The 22,411-nt window shown below is 33.3% G+C and overlaps 2 protein-coding genes across 2 annotated transcripts in view; one reads left to right on the forward strand and one right to left on the reverse strand.

Moving 5' to 3' along the window:
* Window positions 1-46: 46 nt before the first annotated feature.
* Window positions 47-14,981, forward strand: LOC132550967 (diphthine methyl ester synthase-like). The gene is made up of 8 exons (XM_060215068.1): window positions 47-206; window positions 2,741-2,801; window positions 3,226-3,289; window positions 5,106-5,214; window positions 6,716-6,836; window positions 10,737-10,776; window positions 11,430-11,545; window positions 14,742-14,981. Exons 1-8 carry the CDS (start codon window positions 72-74, stop codon window positions 14,966-14,968), a joined length of 873 nt encoding a protein of 290 aa, XP_060071051.1. The 5' UTR covers window positions 47-71; the 3' UTR covers window positions 14,969-14,981.
* A 6,754-nt stretch (window positions 14,982-21,735) lies between these two features.
* Window positions 21,736-22,411, reverse strand: part of LOC132550987 (histone-lysine N-methyltransferase, H3 lysine-79 specific-like) — a 28,303-nt gene continuing 27,627 nt past the window's right edge. The window contains exon 25 of the mRNA XM_060215091.1: window positions 21,736-22,066. Within this exon, the coding sequence (XP_060071074.1) occupies window positions 22,053-22,066 (14 nt within the window). The 3' untranslated portion in view covers window positions 21,736-22,052. The remainder of the gene's footprint in view (window positions 22,067-22,411) is intronic.

Here is a 22,411-nt window from a genome sequence, read left to right on the forward strand (position 1 = left end):
GTTTTGGCAATCTACTTCCGGTCTTATAGCTGGAGCCACGTGAGATCTGTCAACAACGCTGCAAAGTTACAATGTTTTACCTCATAGGTCTGGGTTTAGGAGATGCTTCAGATATCACAGTTAAAGGGTTAGAAATTGTCAAGAAATGTAAACGAGTGTACCTTGAAGCGTATACATCGATTCTCACAGTAGGAAAAGAAGCTTTGGTAATTAGAATGTTACACTCACAAGCGTTTTTTCGTTGATACGCAGGCACTTGTATCTGGAACGTAAACAGCACAAGCAAAAAATAAGACCACTATGCTCTAATAAACTAGATTTTGCTTGTGTTGCTTTTTACGTTCCAGATACATGTACCTGAGGCTGATATCAATAACTTCTATGATCACCGGCTACCTTTATAGAGTTACAATGTGCTTAAATCTGTGTAATGAATAGGATATTTTGTGTAATACGCATCTTAATATTTCAGGAGAGTCGTTATGAAAATTTTAATAGTTGTCAATCTGTCATGCAATGGTCCTGTGTCAAGTATGTTGTCAAGATGTTATACTGTTTGAGCAATTGAATGTTATTTTTTTATAACAGATGTTAATCACGGCTATATAGAGTTGCCATGATCTAAATGTTAACAGTTGTAGTCCTTAGTCAACATGCAAGATATTGTTTGAAATATTTCTCTCTTCCTTATTAAAGAAAAAAATCCTTGACTTGTTACACTTCTGTATCATTGTCTGGATATGGTGTTTCCTCAATGTTTTGAGGACCATTTTTCTTTTAGCATAAATTCAGTACATATTCACTGTTAAATTGTGCACACTTGCGTATCTAAAAGTATCGAAATGTACCTTTAAATTGTCTCTGGTTCATATCTGTTGAAAATAATGGTCCTTTGTTCACATTTTGTTAATGAGGATTTGATTAATTAGAGGAAAGATAGACAATCTCTAATTGCTTATTGTTGTTAAGAGGTTGAGAGAACACATTCACCATACCAGCCAGGCTAGTGGGAATTTTCCTTTTTAGTCAGGCATTATGGTGTCTGTCTAATGCTGAAGGGTTGCTATTTCAAAATGCAGGTATAGGAAGGTGTAAATTTAGTGCTGCCCTTTCCAAGATAGAATTTTTTTTTTTTTTTTGGTAAAACACAATATTAAAATACATACAAACATGTAAAGTAACAATTTTGTTGAACCAGGATAACACAGTAAAGTCCGAAGACTTATTTCCACTGTGGTCCCTTTCCATAAAAAACGTTACAATACGACATAAAATACAGTGACCTTACATAATACAAAATGCACAAATATTATTGATATAAAATATATATTTAGTAAAGAACCTAAAACTATTTAAACTAAAAGTTTGGCAGGAATATCATTGTATCACAGAAAATGTATCCAATTATGAGGTATTTTGTAAAAAATCTCGAACAGCTTTTTTAAAACTTTGTTTCCCGCTAGACAAAGAAGGGGAAGAGAGTTCCAGGCCTTTACTCCGTTAAAATAAAACTTTTTGAAATTTGACCTTTACAAGAAGGCACAACAAAATTCAGACTAGAATTCCTTGTACTATAATAGTGTTGGTCACAAACTTTTGTAAATCTGGACAAAAAGTAACTAGGACATGTTCCATGGAATACATTGTACATATGATTGAGACATAATTGTTTTGCTCTATTTTCCACGTTTAAGATATTTAACTGTGATAACACATTTTTATTTATACTATCTCTAGGACTAAGGTTACAAATAAAACACACACACCTATTTTGTGCAACTTGTAGCTGTTGTTTCATTTTTTGGCTCAGACCGTGGTACCAGGCTGTACAACAATAATTAAAGTGACACAGAACAAGAGAATTACAAAGTGTTTTCCTAATACCCAATGGGAGATCTTTACATTGCCTATTAAGGAAGTGGAGTCTAGAATTAACTTTCTTTATTATGTTATCAACAATATGTTCACCTGTTAAGCACTTATCTATATCGATACCGAGATAGCGCACTCGATCTGATGTTTGAATAGGTTGGTCATTAATAGTTACTTCAAAAGAGTCTATTTTGCTAAGTTTTTGCTTTGTACCAAAAAGAATGACTTCTGTTTTTCCAAGGTGCAAAGACAATTTATTATTTACTAGCCAAGTGTGACAATTAGATAACTTCTCCGATAGTTTTGCCTTGATTTCATTAGGATTTTTGCTTGAAAATAGAATCGCGCTATCATCTGCGTATAAAAGTAATTTAGAATCTTTACTAATTGAAAGCTCCATGTCATTTACATAACAGAGAAACAGAAGGGGGCCAAGAATGCTCCCCTGGGGTACCCCACATGTTACTTTTTGAAATGAAGACATCGCATCGCAGAGTAGAAGCTATTGGAGATTGAGATGCTTCCTTGGAGATATTGAACAGGGGTTGTGGGTATATTTAGGGGCCAAGGCCTTATCAGCCATGCTTAGTTGGAAATTTCTTTTGAGTCAAGCAGTAAGGAGTCTGTATGGTGTCTGTATTTCATTACATCTTCCTATTAGATCGTATTCAAGCACAGTAAGTTTTCCCATTTCAAAATGTACTGTTTAATGCATTGTTATACAATAAGTATACAATTGATGCTGCATGCTGTCCTGTACAATGCTTTGTCCCACTGTACTTTTGATGATACATGCATATGTGAATAGATAGATTTTTTGAGATGTATGGTACCTAATCATAAGATTCATTATTCTCTTCATCTGCAGGAGGAGTATTATGGGAGAGAAGTTATCCTAGCAGATAGGGAGATGGTGGAATCTATGTCAGGTGAAAAAGGCTATGGTTATATGTTGGCAAATTGTTTTTATGTAAAAGCGGTTTTAATTTAATGGCATGTCAGCATTTTATTAAGATATTGAATGTGTTTGTGAAAAATATGTAAACCTGTTTACAAAAATATTTGGTTAACAGATACGTGGATTTTACATAGAAACACAAATTCATTTTTCTAACAATGATTGCAAAGTCAAATAAGTTATTAAATCAAATTGTAAGAATTTTTCAGTTATGGTAATAATTTTCATGTGATATTTTATATCATCTGTTTGATAATGAGATTTAACATCTTGGACAATTCTTTTGTGATTTGATTACAAATTTCAGAAACCAAATAATTGGCAAATTAAAATAAGTTGTATTTTGAAAAATGTTTTTATATTTGTTCATGTGTAGTTGATTTCTCTTAATGCAGATGAGTTACTGAATGAATCTGACAAGGAAGACATAGCATTTCTAGTTGTGGGTGATCCTTTAGGGTTTGTATAATCTTTGTTTTCCTTTCACCTGGCTTGAGGGGTCATGTTAGCTTATGCTGTGGCGCAGCATCCATCATCCGTCAGTTGTAAACCAGCAGACCAAATGTTATTGTATTTGGCTAGTGCATTGCTGAGATGAAGCCTGACAAAAATTACAAAAAAGAAATGACATTGACCTATAATTAAGGTCACTGGGGCCAAATTTGTTAAAACCGTTAAAAAATTGCCTCTGACTAACCAAAGGATACAGAGACACAGCATTTGGCTGATAGTTTAGGAGGATGATGTCTGACAAATTTGCGTAAAGTAATGACCTTTACCCAAATTGAAGGTCACAAGGATAAAATTTATTGAAACCTGTAGAAGACTTTGTCTTTAAACCAAAAGTCTGAAATGCAGGATATTTGGTGGAAAGGTGATTTTATGTCAAAGACCAAATAATTTTGAGAAAGAAAGAAATAACATTTTTCCATAATCCAGGTCATAAATGTCACTGTTTAGAGATGAGTATTATAAGCACCTTGTTGTGAAAATTGGTTAAAATTAATTGGATATGCCCACTTTGAGTGCCAATGGTATACATGTCAGTATATTTTTGATATTAGCACTGGTTTTTTTTTGGTGACCATTGAATACCAGGTAGGTAATGCAGGCCAATCAGGCCTCTTTTAATTTTAGATCATCTGAACCGAAGGGTCAGGATGACCTATAGTCATTGTGTTTTGTTGGTCGTTTTGCCATTTTGTAACATGATTGTGCAATCATGGTTTTCATGTGCAACACCTATTTAAAACAACTTCTCAAGTTTCACTTGTGGGATTGAGCTCCAGCTTGTCTGAAATGATCCTGAGATGGTCCTTACTTGTGCCCTTTTTATATTTCCTGTTACCATGGAAACTTATCCTAAAACCACAAAATTAGCGTTAACATTCCTTTCCAGGCTATAACGTCAAAACCGTTCAATTCAACATCACAAAACTTGCGGTATATATTAAGTTAGGGCCGTTGTTTTGCCTTTCACTATTGACAACATTTTATTTTTTGTTTTTTTCCCTGTTACCATGGAAACAGCCAAAATACAGAAATTTATATAAACCTTCTTTTGCGGGCTACAATTTCGAAACCATTCCACTTAACTCCACAAAACTTTCTGTATATATTAGGTTAGTGTCCTAGTTATGTCTTTTCTTCTTGAGGACATTTTCTTTTTCTTTTTTTCTGTAACCATCAAATTTTTTTGATTTCTTGTGACTTATTGTATTACTCCAGAGCTTATAGAGTGTTGCATAAATTTGTTCATGGACAATACCAAGCTGTATTCAAATATCAACAGTCAAATACACAGGATCTACATCAAGTTATAAACACTTACTATAAGGTTGATATATAAGATATGTATGTATATATATATAAAATGTTACAGTTGTGGAGATGCAAGTAAATTTAATTGATAATTGACAAAAGAAGATGTTAACCTTTGCACTTAGGCTTTCACTGCTTTAGATCTTCAGTTGATAGTAGCGGTACATAATTGAGTGATGTCACAAATTGTTGTTCCAGTATATATGTATCATATTTTGGTTTTACACCAACAACTGGGTAGGGATACTGCCATGCTTTGTGGCTGCATGTTTTCAATATTGAAATCCAAACACTACCACTTGGATTTGTTACAGAGTGGAATATTTCTTGATCCAGGAAAGAACCTAAATATTTGGCTAGTTTGATGAGGTCTCATTTGCTTCTCATACATATCTTGTTAATCAATTTTGCATATAAATATGTTGTAAATAATTTTTCATGGTTATGATTACAGGGCAACAACTCATACTGATTTGATTTTAAGAGCAAAAGAACGAGGCATTGAGTTTCGAGTTGTACACAATGCCTCTATCATGAACGCTATAGGTTGCTGTGGATTACAGGTAAATTGAATTATGTTTTTTAGTCAATTGGTTTCTTTTTCTCATTCATTCAATATCATCTGTCAAAATTGACTTTAGTTCTTTAATTGACCAGGATTGTGCCTTACATGTATGTTCATCATAGTTATAATACTTTACATATAGATAGTTTCCCATACTATTATGAAATGGATTATGAATAAATTTTTGGTGCATATCAATATCAAGTATAGCAACCATTTTGGGCTCAGGCTATCTATAGACAATTTCATAAACATAAACAACCTAAGCTACACCACTTGATTCAAATGTTCCATTTTTTTTTTGTCTTGATGTATTTTTATTAGCCCACCATCATTTTGTAGTCGACTGTTCAATACGGCCTTTGTTCGTGGTCTGACATCCTTCCATTAACAATCATTGTCATCACTATTTCTTACAGCAATATTTATTATACTTCATGTGTAAGTTCTCCTCTGTCCCTAGCTGTGCCTATTTTATTTTGAGCCCCATCAATGAAACAGAAAGACTGGCAGGCAGCCATCTTGTATTTCAACAGATAAAGGATTTACTGGAAAAAATGTTTTTTCACATTTTATGCATAGGTTCCATTTGGTACAAATTTGTGCCCATACAATTACTGACCAGAAGCTGTATTGGATTTAGATGGCAGAAGTTTGTTATTGATATTTCTTAGTAGGTTCTTGTTAGCTCATTTAAAAGTAGGATTTTCTTGTTTCAAATCATTGAGAGAAAAAGAGAAAGAGAAGGGAAAGTAAAAAAAAATATCAACCTTGTCTAGAACCAATAAAATTGTTTCATGTTGGTTGCCTAGATCCCTCTTGGATCTCTTGTAATTATTAGGGTCAAGGAGAAATTCCATGTCTTTGTAATCTTAAGATTGTTTTAATTAAAAAATGAAAATGATACTGATAAAAAAACAAAATGACTGACAGGTGGCCAACTTGGATTTCACCTGGTAAAGATAGTTATTCCTATTTCTTAAGAAGCACTGAATGGATCTATCAGAATTTCATACGTAGGTTCCCTTTGGTCTCTGGTTTGCCCGTTTGATTTTGGGATCAGACAAAATTGAATGGCTTCTGTGGGACTATCTTGGATTTGGCAGTAAAAGGTTATCATAGCTATTTCTGCAACGGAATGTTCAAATTTCAAATAATTAAGAGCAAAACAGAGGAGAAGAGAAAAGAATGGAAAAATCCAACTTTCAAAGAGCAAATAAAGATCAAACAATGGTGGGCACCAAGATCCCTCTGGGATATCTTTTTTTATTTGAAAAATAACTACTGTAAACTTGTGAAGATGCCTGTATAATGTTTCAAGTTTTGGCAGCCCTAACCCATTTTGTAGATACAAGAAAAAAAATTTCAGACATTGATAAGGTAAAATCAGAGATATTAGACCAAATAACCTGTACAGTATTACCTGTTTGTATCTACAATGGATCATTATTTATCAGAAAATAAACCTATGCTACATGTCTACTGATCATTCTTTACAGTTATACAACTATGGTGAGACAGTTTCCATAGTATTTTGGACAGACACATGGAAACCTGAAAGTTTCTTCGATAAAATACAGAAAAACAGAGATGTAGGAATGCATACATTATGTTTACTAGGTAAGACAGATATGACTTAATGATATTCAGAAACATTTTTTGAAATACAGTGTATTTCAGCCTTGAAATAGAAAAAAATATTTTAATATGTAACCCTGGTAAAATACTAGCCGCAATATACCACTTGGCTAGAGAGAACTTCTCTTTAGCTTTGGTTGAGCGTCAGACTAGTAAGCAGGGGTCCCGGGTTCGATTCCTAGCGGAGGCATTGAGATGAAAAATGACCTCTGTTACATTGGCGCCCATGTAGGGACCCTGGAATAGTACTTAGCCATGCCCCACTGGCGTCGCTGTAACCCCTAGAAACTCGAGGACGAGTTATTTCCTGGAGGGGGAGTATGTAACCCTGGTAAAATACTAGCCACAATATACCTCTCGGCTAGAGAGAACTTCTCTTTAGCTCGATTGGTTGAGCGTCAGACTAGTAAGCCAGGGGTCCCGGGTTCGATTCCTAGTGGAGGCATTGAGATGAAAAATAACCTCTGTTACAAATAAAATAATAAACAAGTTGATAGGGGTATTCTCTCAATGCCAACATTTTTTTAAACAATAGGAAGGTGTTGTTTTAGGAAACAATGTCAAGTCCTTTGTATAGAGTTTCATATAAGCTATCTTTTTCACCTGGATTTTTAGCCCACCATCTATTCAAATAGATGGTGGGTTATTCAAATCGCCCTGCGTCCGTGGTCCGTCCGTCCGTCCGTAAACAATTCTTGTTACCGCTATTTCTGGAAAAGTACTTAATGGATCTTTCTCAAATTTCATAAGCAGGTTTCCCTTGGTCCCTAGTTGTGCATTGTACCTTTTTTGAACTGATTGTTCAAGATGGCCGACAGGTGGCCATCTTGGATTTTGGAAGTAAAAGTTTGTTACCGCTATTTCTGAGAAAGTACTGGACGGATCTTCCTCAAATTTCATATGCAGTTTCCCCTTAGTCCCTAGTTGTGCATTGTACCTTTTTTGGACTGATTCGAATTCAAGATGGCCGACAGGTGGCCATCTTGGATTTTGGATGTAAAACTTTGTTACCGCTATTTCTGAGAAAGTACTGGACGGATCTTCCTCAAATTTCATATGCAGTTTCCCCTTAGTCCCTAGTTGTGCATTGTACCTTTTTTGGACTGATTCGAATTCAAGATGGCCGACAGGTGGCCATCTTGGATTTTGGATGTAAAAATTTGTTACCGCTATTTCTTGGAAAGTACTGGATGGATCTTTCTCAAATTTTATATGCAGGTTCCCCTTGGTCCCTAGTTGTACATTGTACCTTTTTTTGACTGATTCGAATTCAAGATGGCAGACAGGTGGCCATCTTGGATTTTGAATGTAAAAGTTTGTTACTGCTATTTCTTGGAAAGTACTGGATGGATCTTTCTCAAATTTCATATGCAGGTTCCCTTTGGTTCCAAGTTGTGCATTATACCTTTTTGGACTGATCCGAAATCAAGATGGCTGACAGGCAGCCATCTTGGATTTTGAGAGTAAAATCTTGTTACTGCTATATCTGAGGAAGTACTGGATGGATCCTTCTGATATTTCATAGATATTGGTTTCCCTTGGTCCCTAGTTGTGCATTGTACCTTTTTTGGACTGATTTGAAATCAAGGTGGCCCACAGGCAGCCATCTTGGATGTTGACAGTAATACAGCACAAGCATATTGTCCATTATCCACCTGTAACTGACTGCTATCTAATAATACTTTGGGATCTTTTTCAAATGATATTTGCTAATAGGTGCTTAATAAAAATATCTTGTGCCATCATTGAGTACATTCAATGAAGACCAGTTCATGAACATTTACAACACCTGCAACACACAAAAAAAAAATAAACAAATCATCAAGAACTGAAAACAGATCCTCAAATGGTGGGCGCCAAGATCCCTCTGGGATCTCTTGTTTTTCCTTGTGATTTACCTGTGTTTCACACAATACATTGTTTCATATTTGATGATTGATAATTTTGAAAACATTAAAATATTGTTATTTAAAGATGTGTGTTGGAGGGGGGGGAGGGGTGGATTTAAATAGAAAAAAGTGAATAATTGATTTGAAAAATAAGCACTTGTATTGAAAAACAGCAAATTATATTGGATGATTTAGCACTTTACAACACAAAGAAAGACCATAATCTGAAGTTATTATCATTATTATTTTTTTTCTTTTTAAAAAAGAGACTTCAGTAATTAAAACAAAGAGAAAAGCACCTAATAATTTTGTAGGCTACAAACACTTATTTGAGTAATACAAGACTTGTATGTATTGTAATATCCATCAAAAAAGGGATGAATTACATTGTTTCATTATTATCTAAATTTTTGCAAGTTATTATTGGGTATTTTTAGAAAAGCAAGTCAAGGTACATGTTTTTTGTGAACAAGGCTCTAGCGAGTCCAATTTTAATTGATAAGAAAACAAGAATGATAGATTATTGGTAAAGAATATTACAGTCTAAGGAAAGATGACATAATTTTGTAATTGTACGGTAATGTATAATAAATTATTGTTGCATCATTTAATGAAAATAGAGTACTTCCATACTTAAGTTTCATACAAAATTATTCAAATGAGTGTAGTTTTATGTATGTAGGATTCTCAATTTTAAGAAAATTTCAATCCACAATTGATAAAATTTCTGAAACAGATATTTCACTGTCAATTCTGATATGAATGGATAAGTGATATTTTAACTCTTTGTAAAACAAATGACGTACCCCTGGTAGATATCCCCCATAGACCAAGTTAAAAGTTAAAAACAGTCAACAGCTGAACATAAGAAAAATATCACTACATCAGTCCAAGTACAATTCATTTTAAAGAACTTATCATTTCTAGTCGCATTAGAATCTGAAAATCAATATCAATTATCAGAATAAATTTTAGTTATATTTGTCCTTTAGGCGATGATGTGAAGTTAAGTATGTCATGAAAATTATTTCAACAACATATGATATGATAGAACATGATAATATGAAAGAGTTTAATAGGTTTCTCTGTATTTCATATAGCTTAAAAGAATAGGAAGGTAATATTTCATTAATTTTACACACATCTGAGTACTTTTGTTAGGTAACTTCTGACACATATCTGAGATACTTATATTAAGTAACTAAAGCATGATTTAAACTGGAAAATTATTAACAACAAACACTTTGAAATACAAAAAACTAATCACATGATATTTCCAAAAACAAAATATATTTCTGACTTTTTCAAAAAGTATCATCAATTTTCAAAACAGAAAATGAAAATTGCAAGTAATATCAGTTGCTGAGTACCAACAAGTACCTTTACCTGTTGGAACTGACACACGGAAAAATACTATAATCCCAATCAAAACAAGCTGACTAGTAGGGAAATTAAACATTCAGAGATACACCCAGTGCATTTACCAAAAAATAGTAAATGATATGTAAGTGATGCCATGCAGGACCAAGTTTGTTCAGATAGTTAATAAATGATTTGATTCACGTTTAGTATCTCAATACTAAAATATTAAGACATTTACATGACTTCTTCTTTTGAACTGTGAGTCTTTTACTCTCAAGTTTCTGATATTTGAGGAAGTATGAGATAAATATTAATGTTATATGTAGCTTTCGGGAATGAACGTCCAATATTTTTGCTTGAATGAATTAGCTCAGCCAACTAGGAATAATTTAAGTTGAAATATCAAAAAAAAATTCTTCAAATGTATTATGAGACCTAGAGTCATTCTAGTCATCCCTTCCTTTTACTTTGCTGATCTCACATAATAATTGTGAACATTTTGCTAAATTCTGAGTCTGTCAGACATTAGTCATAATAATGTAACTGTAAAAAGAGAAACACAAGAGATAACATTATCTATATGATTCTGTTAGGGAATCAGATACTAGTAAAATTTCTTGTTCTGTTTCAGATATTAAAGTGAAAGAGCAGAGCATTGAAAACATGATGAGGTGTGTAAGTTATTTGTAAAAGAAGATATTCCATGTAAAGTAGTTTTACCAAAAATAGTAAATGATATGTAAGTGATGCCATGCAGGACAAAGTTTGTTCAGATAGTTAATAAATGATTTGATCCACATTTAGTATCTCAATACTAAAATATTAAGATATTTACATGACTTCTTCTTTTGAACTGTGAGTCTTTTACCCTCAATTGAAAACATGATGAGGTGTGTAAGTTATTTGTAAAAGAAGATATTCCATGTAAAGTAGTTCCAGTTGATAAATCAACACAAATAGTTTCTGTAGAAATATATATATATTTGCAGTTGGCATAAATGCAAATAGAAATTTTTATCTTAAATTTTTTTAGGAGAGCAATAAATCTGTTACATATCTCTAGCTATGGCGACAGTCTGGAATCACCCATTAGATCAATCTACATGTGGACAAACTCCATCTGGGTTATATATCATTACTAAAATTCTTTTAACTAAAATTACAGATACATTTATCACAACTCTTCAAGCTGAATTACACCAAACAACATGGATGGAGTCAGTTATGGTCCAGTATGTCAAACCAACATATGCTCAAGATGATTTCAGATTTCTTCCATTATTTTGATATGAAAAGACAATCATGTTGAAAAGTTCTGTTTCAGGGGTAGGAAGGTATTTGAACCTCCAAGATATATGAGTGTGAACCAGGCAGCCGAACAGATCCTAGAAGTTGTGCAGAACAGACAGGCCTCTGGGGACACACTATCTAGTGAAACAGGTATATCGTTACTTACTACCGATGAAGGGAAGGTGTGAACGACACACTTACTATAGTATTGAACAAAGTATTGATACTATTGTATTGAAGTATTCAAATAATCGAGTCAAGTATACAACGAATAGACAACCTGAATAGTTGATCTGACACCCAATTTTTCCGGTAGGCGGAGTTAATGTACACATCAGTTACATAACAATTACTAAGTAATCGCTGGAAAAATCCGACGACGGCAACAGTACGCAAAATTTTCTTCGACGAAATTATGTCCGATACGAACGATATGGGGAATCATGTTTTTGTACAAGGCGATGTGGTTGTGATGGATAATTGTGGATTCCATCACCATAGACAGGGAGAGCGCATTTTAAGAAATATGCTGAAAGAATATGGCGTGTCCCTGGTTTTTCAGCCGCCTTATTCCCCGGTATACAACGTAACTGAATATGTATTCAATGTCATGAGACAGAGGCTTCGGGCAAATACCCGACTTGTGTCAGAATTTCTGGAACTTGCAGTAGTAAATCACTAGATATTCCGCCCAACCAACTTCAAAGTTTTTTCACATGTTGCGGATATGTATAATTTTCGATGGAAAGATAAAAAATAAAATAAAAAATATATGGGACCACAGAATTCCTTTACTTTTTAATGCAGTATGAATTATCGGCATATATCAGGAGGTCCCAGGTAAATCGTAATTCTTTGTTACATTAATAGAGCTTGGGCTTAAACCGAAATATTTTGAGCCAACCCTCCCCCCCCCCCTTTCAAAAAAAAAATAAATAAATAAAACTAGTACAGAATGACTATATGACTATATTCACTGTTAAGATGTTATGAATTCTCCGGTCCCAGTGATCTAACCTGTTGATATATATTTTGTACGTAAATTAGTTTAGTACTGAGTAACTTTCGTTTTCTCGTTGTACCATCGATGGAAAAGCAAGGTATCATTGGGTGTAGAACGAAACAAATGGGACAACCCAATTAGGACTGATCTGAAGCCACCTGTGACTTGGACTCTTCCAATTAACCTCTCGCGACAGTCGAGTGTTTGTAAAATGCCGATGTCTGCACAGTATTTTTTCACCTGGCTCCACCCACAATCGATCTAGACTTGGCTCTGCCAATCAGAGAGCTTGTTGCATAAATTTAAGGAATTCGATTGGTGAAGTACTTCAGTACAATACTATCAATACTTTGTTCAGTAATACAGTACTTGAAACGTTCACACCTTCCCTTCATCGGTCTCAACCTACTGTCATAGTGAGATTGTTTGCAGTACCTGTGACAGAATATCACTTAATGCTCATGCTAAATTAAAATTTTGTTTTGTTTCATCCAAGTTTACAATGAAATAAAATGGCAACATGGAATATTGAGGATGATATTTCTTTCACTTGAGTTAGATATTTTTGAAAAGTTTTTTTTGTAATTTTTGGAAAATGACAAAAGTGATATGAATATTATCTATAAAACCAGGTGTTTGTGTAACCTGTTTCTACCACAACAAAACGCAACTCCCATGTTCTGTACCAATGTGTGTTTTGTATCCTCATCAGTTTGGGTGTAATAATTTTAACACTTAACACTTAATAAAATGCCGCTAATTAATCTGCAAAATTGTCAATTTTGGAAAAACAGGGATATTATGACTCATTACAAACTGTAACTAAAAATAGATTGGTTTGTTATTTTCAAAACAAAACCAGATAGAAATTCAAATAAGAATAAAAATAATACAAAAAAAATCCGAACTACATATTGCAAGTTCTGGTTTCGTTGAGTGCATGAAGCACCCTTTTGGTGATAGTTCATCCTGTTATCCAATTACAGCATACCTGATTGTTTTACAGCTGTGGTATGACATGTATATGTTTACATCAGTTGGAGTTATTAATTGATGCCTTAGAAGTTGAATAACACCAATCTATTGTGGTAGAAATGTATTTAAAGTTGAAATTATTCTATAATTATAAACAATTAAATAAGTTAAATAAAGACTTTTAAATGCTTTATGTTTGTAGACTGTTGAATAACTGGTTTAGTAGTAAACTGTTGAATAAAAGACATTTTCATAAACAGAAGAAAATTTGGCAGAATTTATTGCTGACATGTCACTAAAGGCATATCAATATATTTCAGCATTATCTGGTCTTTTTAACCCACCATCTGATGATGGTGGGCTATTCAAATTGCTCTGTGTCTGTTGTCTGTCATCCATGGTCCGTCCGTAAACAATTTTTGTTATTGCTATTTCTTGAAAAGCACTGGATCTTTCTCAAACTGCATATGTAGGTTCCCCTTGGTCACTAGTTTTTCCGGTTTGATTTTGGGACTGATCAAATAACAAAATGGCCAGTAGGTTGCCATCTTGGATTTTTTCAACAAAATTTGTAATCACTCTTTCTTTAAAAGTACTGGATTGATTTTTCTTAAATTCATATATAGGTTCCTTTTGGTCCCTTGTTATGCCCTTTTGATTTTGGGTTTGATTGGAGAAACAAAATGCAGACAGATGGCCATCTTGGATTTGGACTATGAAGGTTTGTTATCGCTATTTCTTGAGAACCAATGTATAGATCTTTCTCAAATTTCTTGTATAGATTCCTCTTGGTCTTTAGTTGTGCCTGTTTGAATCTGGGACTGATCAGAAAAACAAAATGGCCAACAGACAGCCATCTTGAATTTCGCCTAGTAAAGATTGTTATCCTTATTTCATAAGAAGTACTGAATTGATATCTCTCAAATTTCATACATATGCAGGGCTCTCGATCTGCCAGATTTGGGGCCGAATACCCAATGCAAAATAGTATCTTTTTTCCCCAATGTTGACCCCAAGTTTTCCCAATTCTATGGAAAACGCCGCTATTTTTCCCAAATTCTAAGGGCCCCGGGCCCCAGTCCCAAAATGGGGTGTGAGAGCCCTGATATGTATCCTTTGGTCTCTCCATGTGCCCCTTGGATTTTGGCACTGGTCAGAAGAAACAAATGGCTTCCAGGCAGCTACTTTGGATTTGGCAGGTAAAGATCATCAATTGCAAGGAAATGTCTTATCATAAAGAGCACAAATAGAGAAGGGAAATGATCTAACTCTCAAAGAAAATAGACTAAACAATGGTGGGCGCCAAGATCCTTATAGGATCTCATGTTGATGAATTATTTCTAACATATTTGTGTCAATTCTTTTCAGCAATAACTAAGGAAACACTGTGTGTTGGTTTATCAAGAGTAGGATCCGATTCCCAACAGATTGTAACTACAACTTTACAGGAAATGACCTCTGTTGATATAGGTGGTCCTCTGCATTCATTGGTTGTTCCAGGTCACATGCACCCTCTGGAAATTGACATGCTTTCATTGTATGCATCAAGTATAAAAGTGAAGGAAATCTTACAGTCCTTGCAACCAACAAAATAAATTGAAATATACAGTACGATTTTTGTTCTCTTTTTAAGGTTAAGACTTCAGGGCTGCTAATACTTACATCTATGTGGCTACAAATCAATATAAAAACAACAAACAACAATTGGTGGTTTTAAGCGCACTGTAATTAACAAAAATGATACTTTTACACACAATTTTTGTATTCAGCTTGGATGTATGTGTACTGTTCTCAATGATACATGTACTTGCACTCTAGCCCGACAAGATACACCTAAATTGTGGACCTAGTGAATTCTAATGTAACAAAAAATTAATTAAGAGGATTGGCAACTTTGAGAAGAAACTTAAAAAAATATATATAAAAAGCCAAAAGAAATATCGCAGATGAAAATTGAATCTGGAAAGGAAGTTCTTGAAAACACCACCCCAGCAAGGGTAAGCTCATCATAAGGAAGACATTGTGAATGTATAGACTCCTGATGAGCACAAGTCTGATGCCTTAGGAACAGTTAAATGTACTGGGGAGCCCATACTTGTCTTAAGAAGATGAACACATGAGTCAGAGTTCATACCTGTCTGATGAGGGTGAACACATGAGTCAGAGTTCATACCTGTCTGATGAGGGTTAACACACGAGTCTAACTTCTAATGTGTTAATCCATACAAATCCACTGTTCTCATCACCAACAGACACAAATTTCCTGTTGAAGTTATTATTGAAAAAACTAAGATTGTTTATGGGTTTGTGCTTGTTTTTATATCAGAAATATCTCTCGCAGAACATGTTGGTATTTTCAAAATGCCATAATTCTATTTTTGTAAACAAAGTTTTGTTTCGAGACTCCAGCATTGACCAGGAGTACTTTCCATTAATTTTTCATGGGTAGTCAAAATGAATTGATATGGAAGATATAAGAATAAGAACACTCTTGAATTAAGTGACCATTGACCTTAATGACTTTTGACCTGTAAACTCTAAAAATATTACCATTCATGGGATTTATTTACATTACTGTTTTGTATTCCTAGTATAAATAGTTGTTCTGAACCCTCCATTAAGGACAACAGAGCTGCTTCAAGAAGAATAGAATCTGAGATCCCTGCATCTAACAACTAAGGGCCCAAACAAATGCCTTTTTCTCTTACCTTGCTGGTTTTGGAATGAATCAACATACTGCTGACATTATGTCAAGCATGACGTGGTGATGTGATGTTTTTAGAAACAGTGGAAGCAACGTCACAGAATTGTCAATGTGACATCATTTTGCACTAAAGGTTCCTAGTATGTTATGGCTGGGGATATTTCACCCTCTCTTAACCCTACACTAGGATGAGAAAGATGTTGTATACATTTTTACACCTGTCATGAGTAAGGGAGTACATGCATGTCACCCTATCTGTAATACCTAGTACATGTACCTTGTACACAATTGTTTTGCTGGTTTTTCAAATTAATGTTTTTTTAGCAAACTGCAGAAAACACAAAAGACTTGCAAATACAAGCACAGAAAATCAAGATTAATTTTTAACATTTTGAAGTAGACACCAAACACTAACGAATCATATACAATATTAAGGAAATTTTCACAATAGCAAGCTTGCATTCCATTTCAAATTCTTGCATTAAATTCTGGATTTTTTTTTTTAGTTTATTGACATGTATTTGTTATTACAATGGATACAGTACCCATAAATACATATACAAAAATAAAGTTTGTCATAGAGATAAGAATGATTTACAGATGATAGCCCAACTCACATGACAACCAATGAACCCCTGTATGATCAATAATGAATATGGAGATATAAATAAATGACTTTTTCAACACACGGCTTCCACACATGACGATGAATAATCATCTTTTATTACTTTTCAGGACCCTGTGATCACTGACAATCACTTATATTTCGTAAACTACTTTATGTTTCAATAACATAAAATTTGCGTTGAATGCCATCTTAATCTTCTTTCAGCTTTCTACTATAAAATCAGATATTTTAAGTGGGGCTCCAGTTTTACGATTTTCAAAAAAATCCACATATATATATATATCATCCCTTTAACAGTTTTTCTGTTTGTGGACATTTCTATGTGGATTAAGGGTACTCAAGAAAGCATACAAAATATATACCCCTCAAAAGATAAATGACTTCATGGTACCTACATATACTTTTCAGGACATGTAGGTGTTTCACAAAATGAAACCTTGAAAGTATTTTGTTGAAGGAAAATAAGTACCTCGAAAATTAAGTGATTGACAGTAAAAAATGATGGAATGATGTTTTATCATCTACTGGCACTGTTACTGAACAATACAAAAATGTAAATATAAAACTGACAAGGTGAAAAAGTGATGTTAATTATATGTACTTAAAGTGATAGTGAATTACTGATGGCTTGAATTCATTAGTGAAAATAATTACAAAAATATCTAAATAATCACAGAAAATTTGACAGATGAGTGTTATATTCAGTCAAGGATTAAAAGATAAGGCCATTGCTCTGTTATCTCAAAATTTAAACCAGAAATGATATTGCTATGTTCACTATTTCTAAAATCATTCCAGGTGTAATGAATTATAAAAAAGAAGAAAAAAAGCTTCAGACAACTAAAGTACAGAAGTAGAAATATACTGTAAATGTACAAGTTTCAGTGATTGACTTTTTCAGCACTTTGGCACTGGGATTGTTCATTTCAGCTTATGTGTACAATGTAGTTACATATATTGTGTTTGAACTAATCAATGTGCCAATTTATTGAAATATAAAAAAAATGCTAAAATTAAGCACCCCAAATTCTGCATGCTTTACAGTATCTTTTTTTAGATTATCTATCACCATTATAATAGTATATTGTCTCAATATAGTTGTCAGCTGTTGTACAGGATATACAAGTCAGTTCCAACAACTTTAACCAACTCATGTCCTATTTGTTACAGTGTATCTGTATATATTGTTTCTATAATAAATATATCTTTCTACATATTTTCAGCTCAATCATTACTCCATACTCAAGAAAACCTTTTAACAAATGATGTTCACAAACTTTCTCCCTATGAGGAGAGAGAGGAAAAAATAAAGCCGTTGGACAGTGACTGAATATTTAATTCCATTTAATTTTAAAAAAAAGTAAACTGCAGAAAACCACTTAAATTATATTTAAAGACATTACGAAAAGATACAAGGAAGATTTAAAAGTATACCATTTGTTACACATCTATACAAATCACAGCATATAAAAACACTTAGCCTGTAACATACATGCAGTGTGTTTAACTATCACCTTTAGAAAGTCAAATCAATCTGAACACCCAACAAACAGACTTCCACAAGTCTCATCCAATGAGCAGACTCCCACAAGGACATGCAATTATCTATCATAAGGCTCCTTATCTTTGCTGGCCAAAGAAGCTTCTTTAATATTGTATGGACATTGGTGTGGTTAGCCATATTGTTTGGGGAGATGAGTGTGACAAACATCTGTCTACTTAAAACAAAAAGTATATCTAGGAATTTCAGATTTATTGGAGCAATTACTGGCCAGCAAGGAAAGGTCTAGAATTTGTACAAAGAGCACTCTCACCCCTCATCAATTCATCATACTGTATAATATTTATTGTCTAGATATATATATATGTATCTAAATATCAAATGATGAGAGATCATTCAGACTTTACAACACAGTATCAACTGATGTGGTTTTAACTTAATGCTTATGTACATGGGCTAACGACAACAGAAAAAATTAGATAAATAATAACTGCAAGAAATTAAATGTGTACCATAATATGATTACTCAAATCAAGAATTAAAACCGTCAACATGCACTTGACACATCTATACAGTATACACAAGGAATAAAAAAAATGGACAATTTAATGTCTATTATGATGGCCCAAAAGTTTTCTCCCTTCTCTAACCAAGCACTTCATTGGCCCATTTCTGTAACAAATGCAGTGATTTAATCCTGTTTGTTGTTGAACAGTTATCTCATTTCACCGCACTAACTCTAACTCTCCAACTGAAGTTCTAATCCCCAATCCTCGCAACCCTTACACCAATTTATTTGAAGTTCCAATCCCTAATCCCTCATACCCCTCCCATCCAAAATATTATATTACCACTTAAATTTCCTATATCTCTAGTTCCAGTATCACCTACATTACTTCTGACACAAATTGTTGGAGGAAGCACTCCCATGAACATTTTGGATGTATACATATAGACTGGTACACTATGTACTTTGACTTCAGCACTAATCATATAGGAGACAATTAAATTCCCAATAAACATTCACACACCTGTACAATACCAACATTATGAACAAATCCTCCATTTGTAACTATAAATGTTAAAATTCATAATTATTTTTAAGCTTTGAATGTCATACAAATGTTTATGAATTAAAATATTCTAGACCATAAATTTTTCTGTACAACTATGAAAAAATTCTTGACATTTAACAATTAAGGGAACAAAGTAGAACAGCGGTGTTAATGAAGAGGCACAACATTGGTATGATCTTCAAAAAAATGCTGTTTTCGGGCCTGCTTCATGATTTCGGTTTGGCTAGCATGTTAAAGAATCATTCCAAGATTCTTTGGATTCATAAAAACATCTGGGCCCAAAACCTCACCGGTATGTTCAAATGCTGTCAGGCATACATAAGTTTTATAAGTATTAATCCCCCAACAAGTGTTGATAAATACAGCGCTCCCTTACTAACATCCTGTGAACCATACAGAAACTTTAAAATTTTTACAGGCTAAAAATCTAAAAAAAAAAAACAAAACAAAAACAAAAACAAAAAACAAAAAAAAACCCCGAAAACCCAATCTTTTGAAAGGTATCTCCTAAAAGTGATGGTAAATACCTAGGATTTCACTTTACAACTTTCATATGCTCTGGCCAGTTAACGGAAAGTTTTACTGTTAGAATTCAACAAAAATTACAAAATTTTATTCACACAATGTACAATTATGAATAAAACATTCAGTTTTGATAATTATTAAAACAATACTATGCAAATACATTAAAAGAAAAAAATGTGAAAAAATTCAGTAAAAATGTTTCAAAAATCATCAAAGTACAAAATGTGAAATCAGTGAGGTTAGTTTTATCAATGTAAATGGGAAAAAGTATCTCAAAATACATGTTGGAATTATTTCAAGACTGGTATTGCATGGGTGCTGCTTTAAAATCAAAAGTAAGCATTAGAGTCGATTTGACTTTAAATGATATGTCAACTGTATTTCATTCTAAAATAACATCAATGAACAAATCACAATGCCGAGTCAATTTATTCATAACCTTGTTAACTTGTCTTCACTTATCAATATTTTAAATGAAAAATCTCCCTTTCTCTAATTTTTGAAAATCATTATGACCATTCTGAATCAATGACACTGTCTATCAGATTCTGACATAGTTTTTACTCTTAAACATATTTCAATATCAATTTCAAATTTGCACCATATTCTTTTTTCACATCTTTTACCAGATAAATTTTTAGTGGCAAGCCTGATGAAAATATAATATGTACTGAAAAGCAGCTACATTACAAACCAAAAAAACTCACACGAAATTCTTCCTTATTCTCAGATTTTCTATTTTCGGCCATATGTTTCTCATTTTCCTCGACCCAAATATGATTTAGATAACACTTAGTTTCTTAAATCCCCCGACTTTCCACTTTGCTGATTTTTATTTTTGAATGTCCTCACCAGCACCAGTACTACAATAACTCACGCTGATATTTAAGAGATTCCTTATAAATTTTAAATATTACCTTCCATGTTTCTCATACATGTATTATTCATTCTCTTAAATCCTTTCAAATCCAATTCACATTTTCCTACTACATGCATTCGATAGATTTTCCATCCATTTGCAGATACACAGAATCATCATGTATTGTAAGAATTAAGTAATCTTTCTATGTTTTTCCTTGAATATTGGCACTACAAATATAACTTTGCACAAGTTTTTAAATTGCTAAACTTTGCTCACGCAGGCACACCTGTAGTGTTTAATTTTGAGCAATCTATAACCGTTTCCCTTGATCATCACCACGAACATATTCTATCTCTCCTGTTATATGTATATCCCCAAATTTCAGTCATCCATATCTCATTGCACTGTTCTACCATCACTAACTTATTTCACACCAATTCAATTACTCTTAATAGCAATAATGCTTCAAATCATTAAAATAATAAATAACAGAAATATTTTACCCTTTAAATAATTAATTTCTACAACTTTAATCTCGTTTTCAGTTACCATACAGAAAAAAAACCTTTTTTATAGTGTAACTCTTTACAATATTTTTTTCTCTAAATAATCATGACCAAATTTTGAATGGCGACAAAAGGAACATTTAGCAATAAATTTGATCCTGATCTTAAATAAAGTTTATATATTGAACTCGATCTCAATCTAATAAGCACACCTGTCCCTAGAAGCTAAATCCTCCTAATCTTCCTCGATGATATGAGGATAGGTGTTTGACCAAAGTCCATAAAATGGTTGGTAACCCTGGTGCTTCACTGATATTTTCAATTGCATTTTCTGCTACCACAATTTCATAACGTGGTATGTTTAAAATGAAAACTTTTTCCTGTGAATACATAGTTCAATTAAGTGCACCCTTGTGTAAGCTTAGAGTGTAACTATTTGGATCGAATGCAGTTTGACAATACACCAATGTCAAATTAAATATATTAAATCATCTTTTGTTATTGCATTGAAATAATACATACCATCTGAATTTGGACTCAAGCTTATGTTTTGTGACCCTGAGGGCAGTTAAGCCAAATGTAGTCTATAGCTTTGATGATAAACTGCTATAAGAGTGCTCATCAAACCTTTGTCAGCAGCATAAACTTGGTAACAACCAACGGTTAATTTAACATGAATTTGGAAAACACTGCTGAAGTGTCTGTGTTTGTCCATGAGATCAGTAGTGGAAATAAAATTGAAATATATGTAGCAAGTTGTGCGTAAGATGATCTCCCTTAAACTTTGCCATTTTCAGTCCTTCCAATAATGCTGACCTTTGGCCAGGTAAAGGTCATCACAAACAGAGTCAAGGCCACAAGTATTCCATTCTTTTGGTCACATCTGCCAATCTGCAAAAAGATATGTACATTATAAGTTAATCTTTTCATATTGTAAGGTTTTTTATTTTAATCTCCAATGGAAATTGTGAACTTATTCTACTGCTTTTAAAAATTCTGTTGAATAAACATTTGAAATACAGCATTTAAATTATCTTGAAAACCCTTACATTTTTCCTTCCCTATCCATCAGATCTATGTCTGATGAAAATTTTTTCTAAATTTCAACATCATGATAATTGGTCTAATATGTCTGATCTGCTTATGCATACCTGGTAGCTAAATGCATACATTACTAAGTCTGCAACCTCAAATGCACATACAAATATCTGAAAAAAAAATTACTTTTCACACTCA

The sequence above is a fragment of the Ylistrum balloti genome, unplaced genomic scaffold (genome assembly GCF_031769215.1).
Source record: "Ylistrum balloti isolate Yb309-2 unplaced genomic scaffold, AGI_CSIRO_Ybal_v1 Utg370160, whole genome shotgun sequence".
Taxonomy (NCBI): Eukaryota; Metazoa; Mollusca; class Bivalvia; order Pectinida; family Pectinidae; genus Ylistrum; species Ylistrum balloti.

Coding starts and splice junctions, on each gene's coding strand:
- LOC132550967 (XM_060215068.1), top strand. CDS start 72: ATGTTTTACCTCATAGGTCTGGGTTTAGGAGATGCTTCAGATATCACA. Junction 10,777..11,429: donor AGCATTGAAAACATGATGAG/GTGTGTAAGTTA, acceptor GTTCTGTTTCAG/GGGTAGGAAGGTATTTGAAC. Junction 11,546..14,741: donor CACACTATCTAGTGAAACAG/GTATATCGTTAC, acceptor AATTCTTTTCAG/CAATAACTAAGGAAACACTG.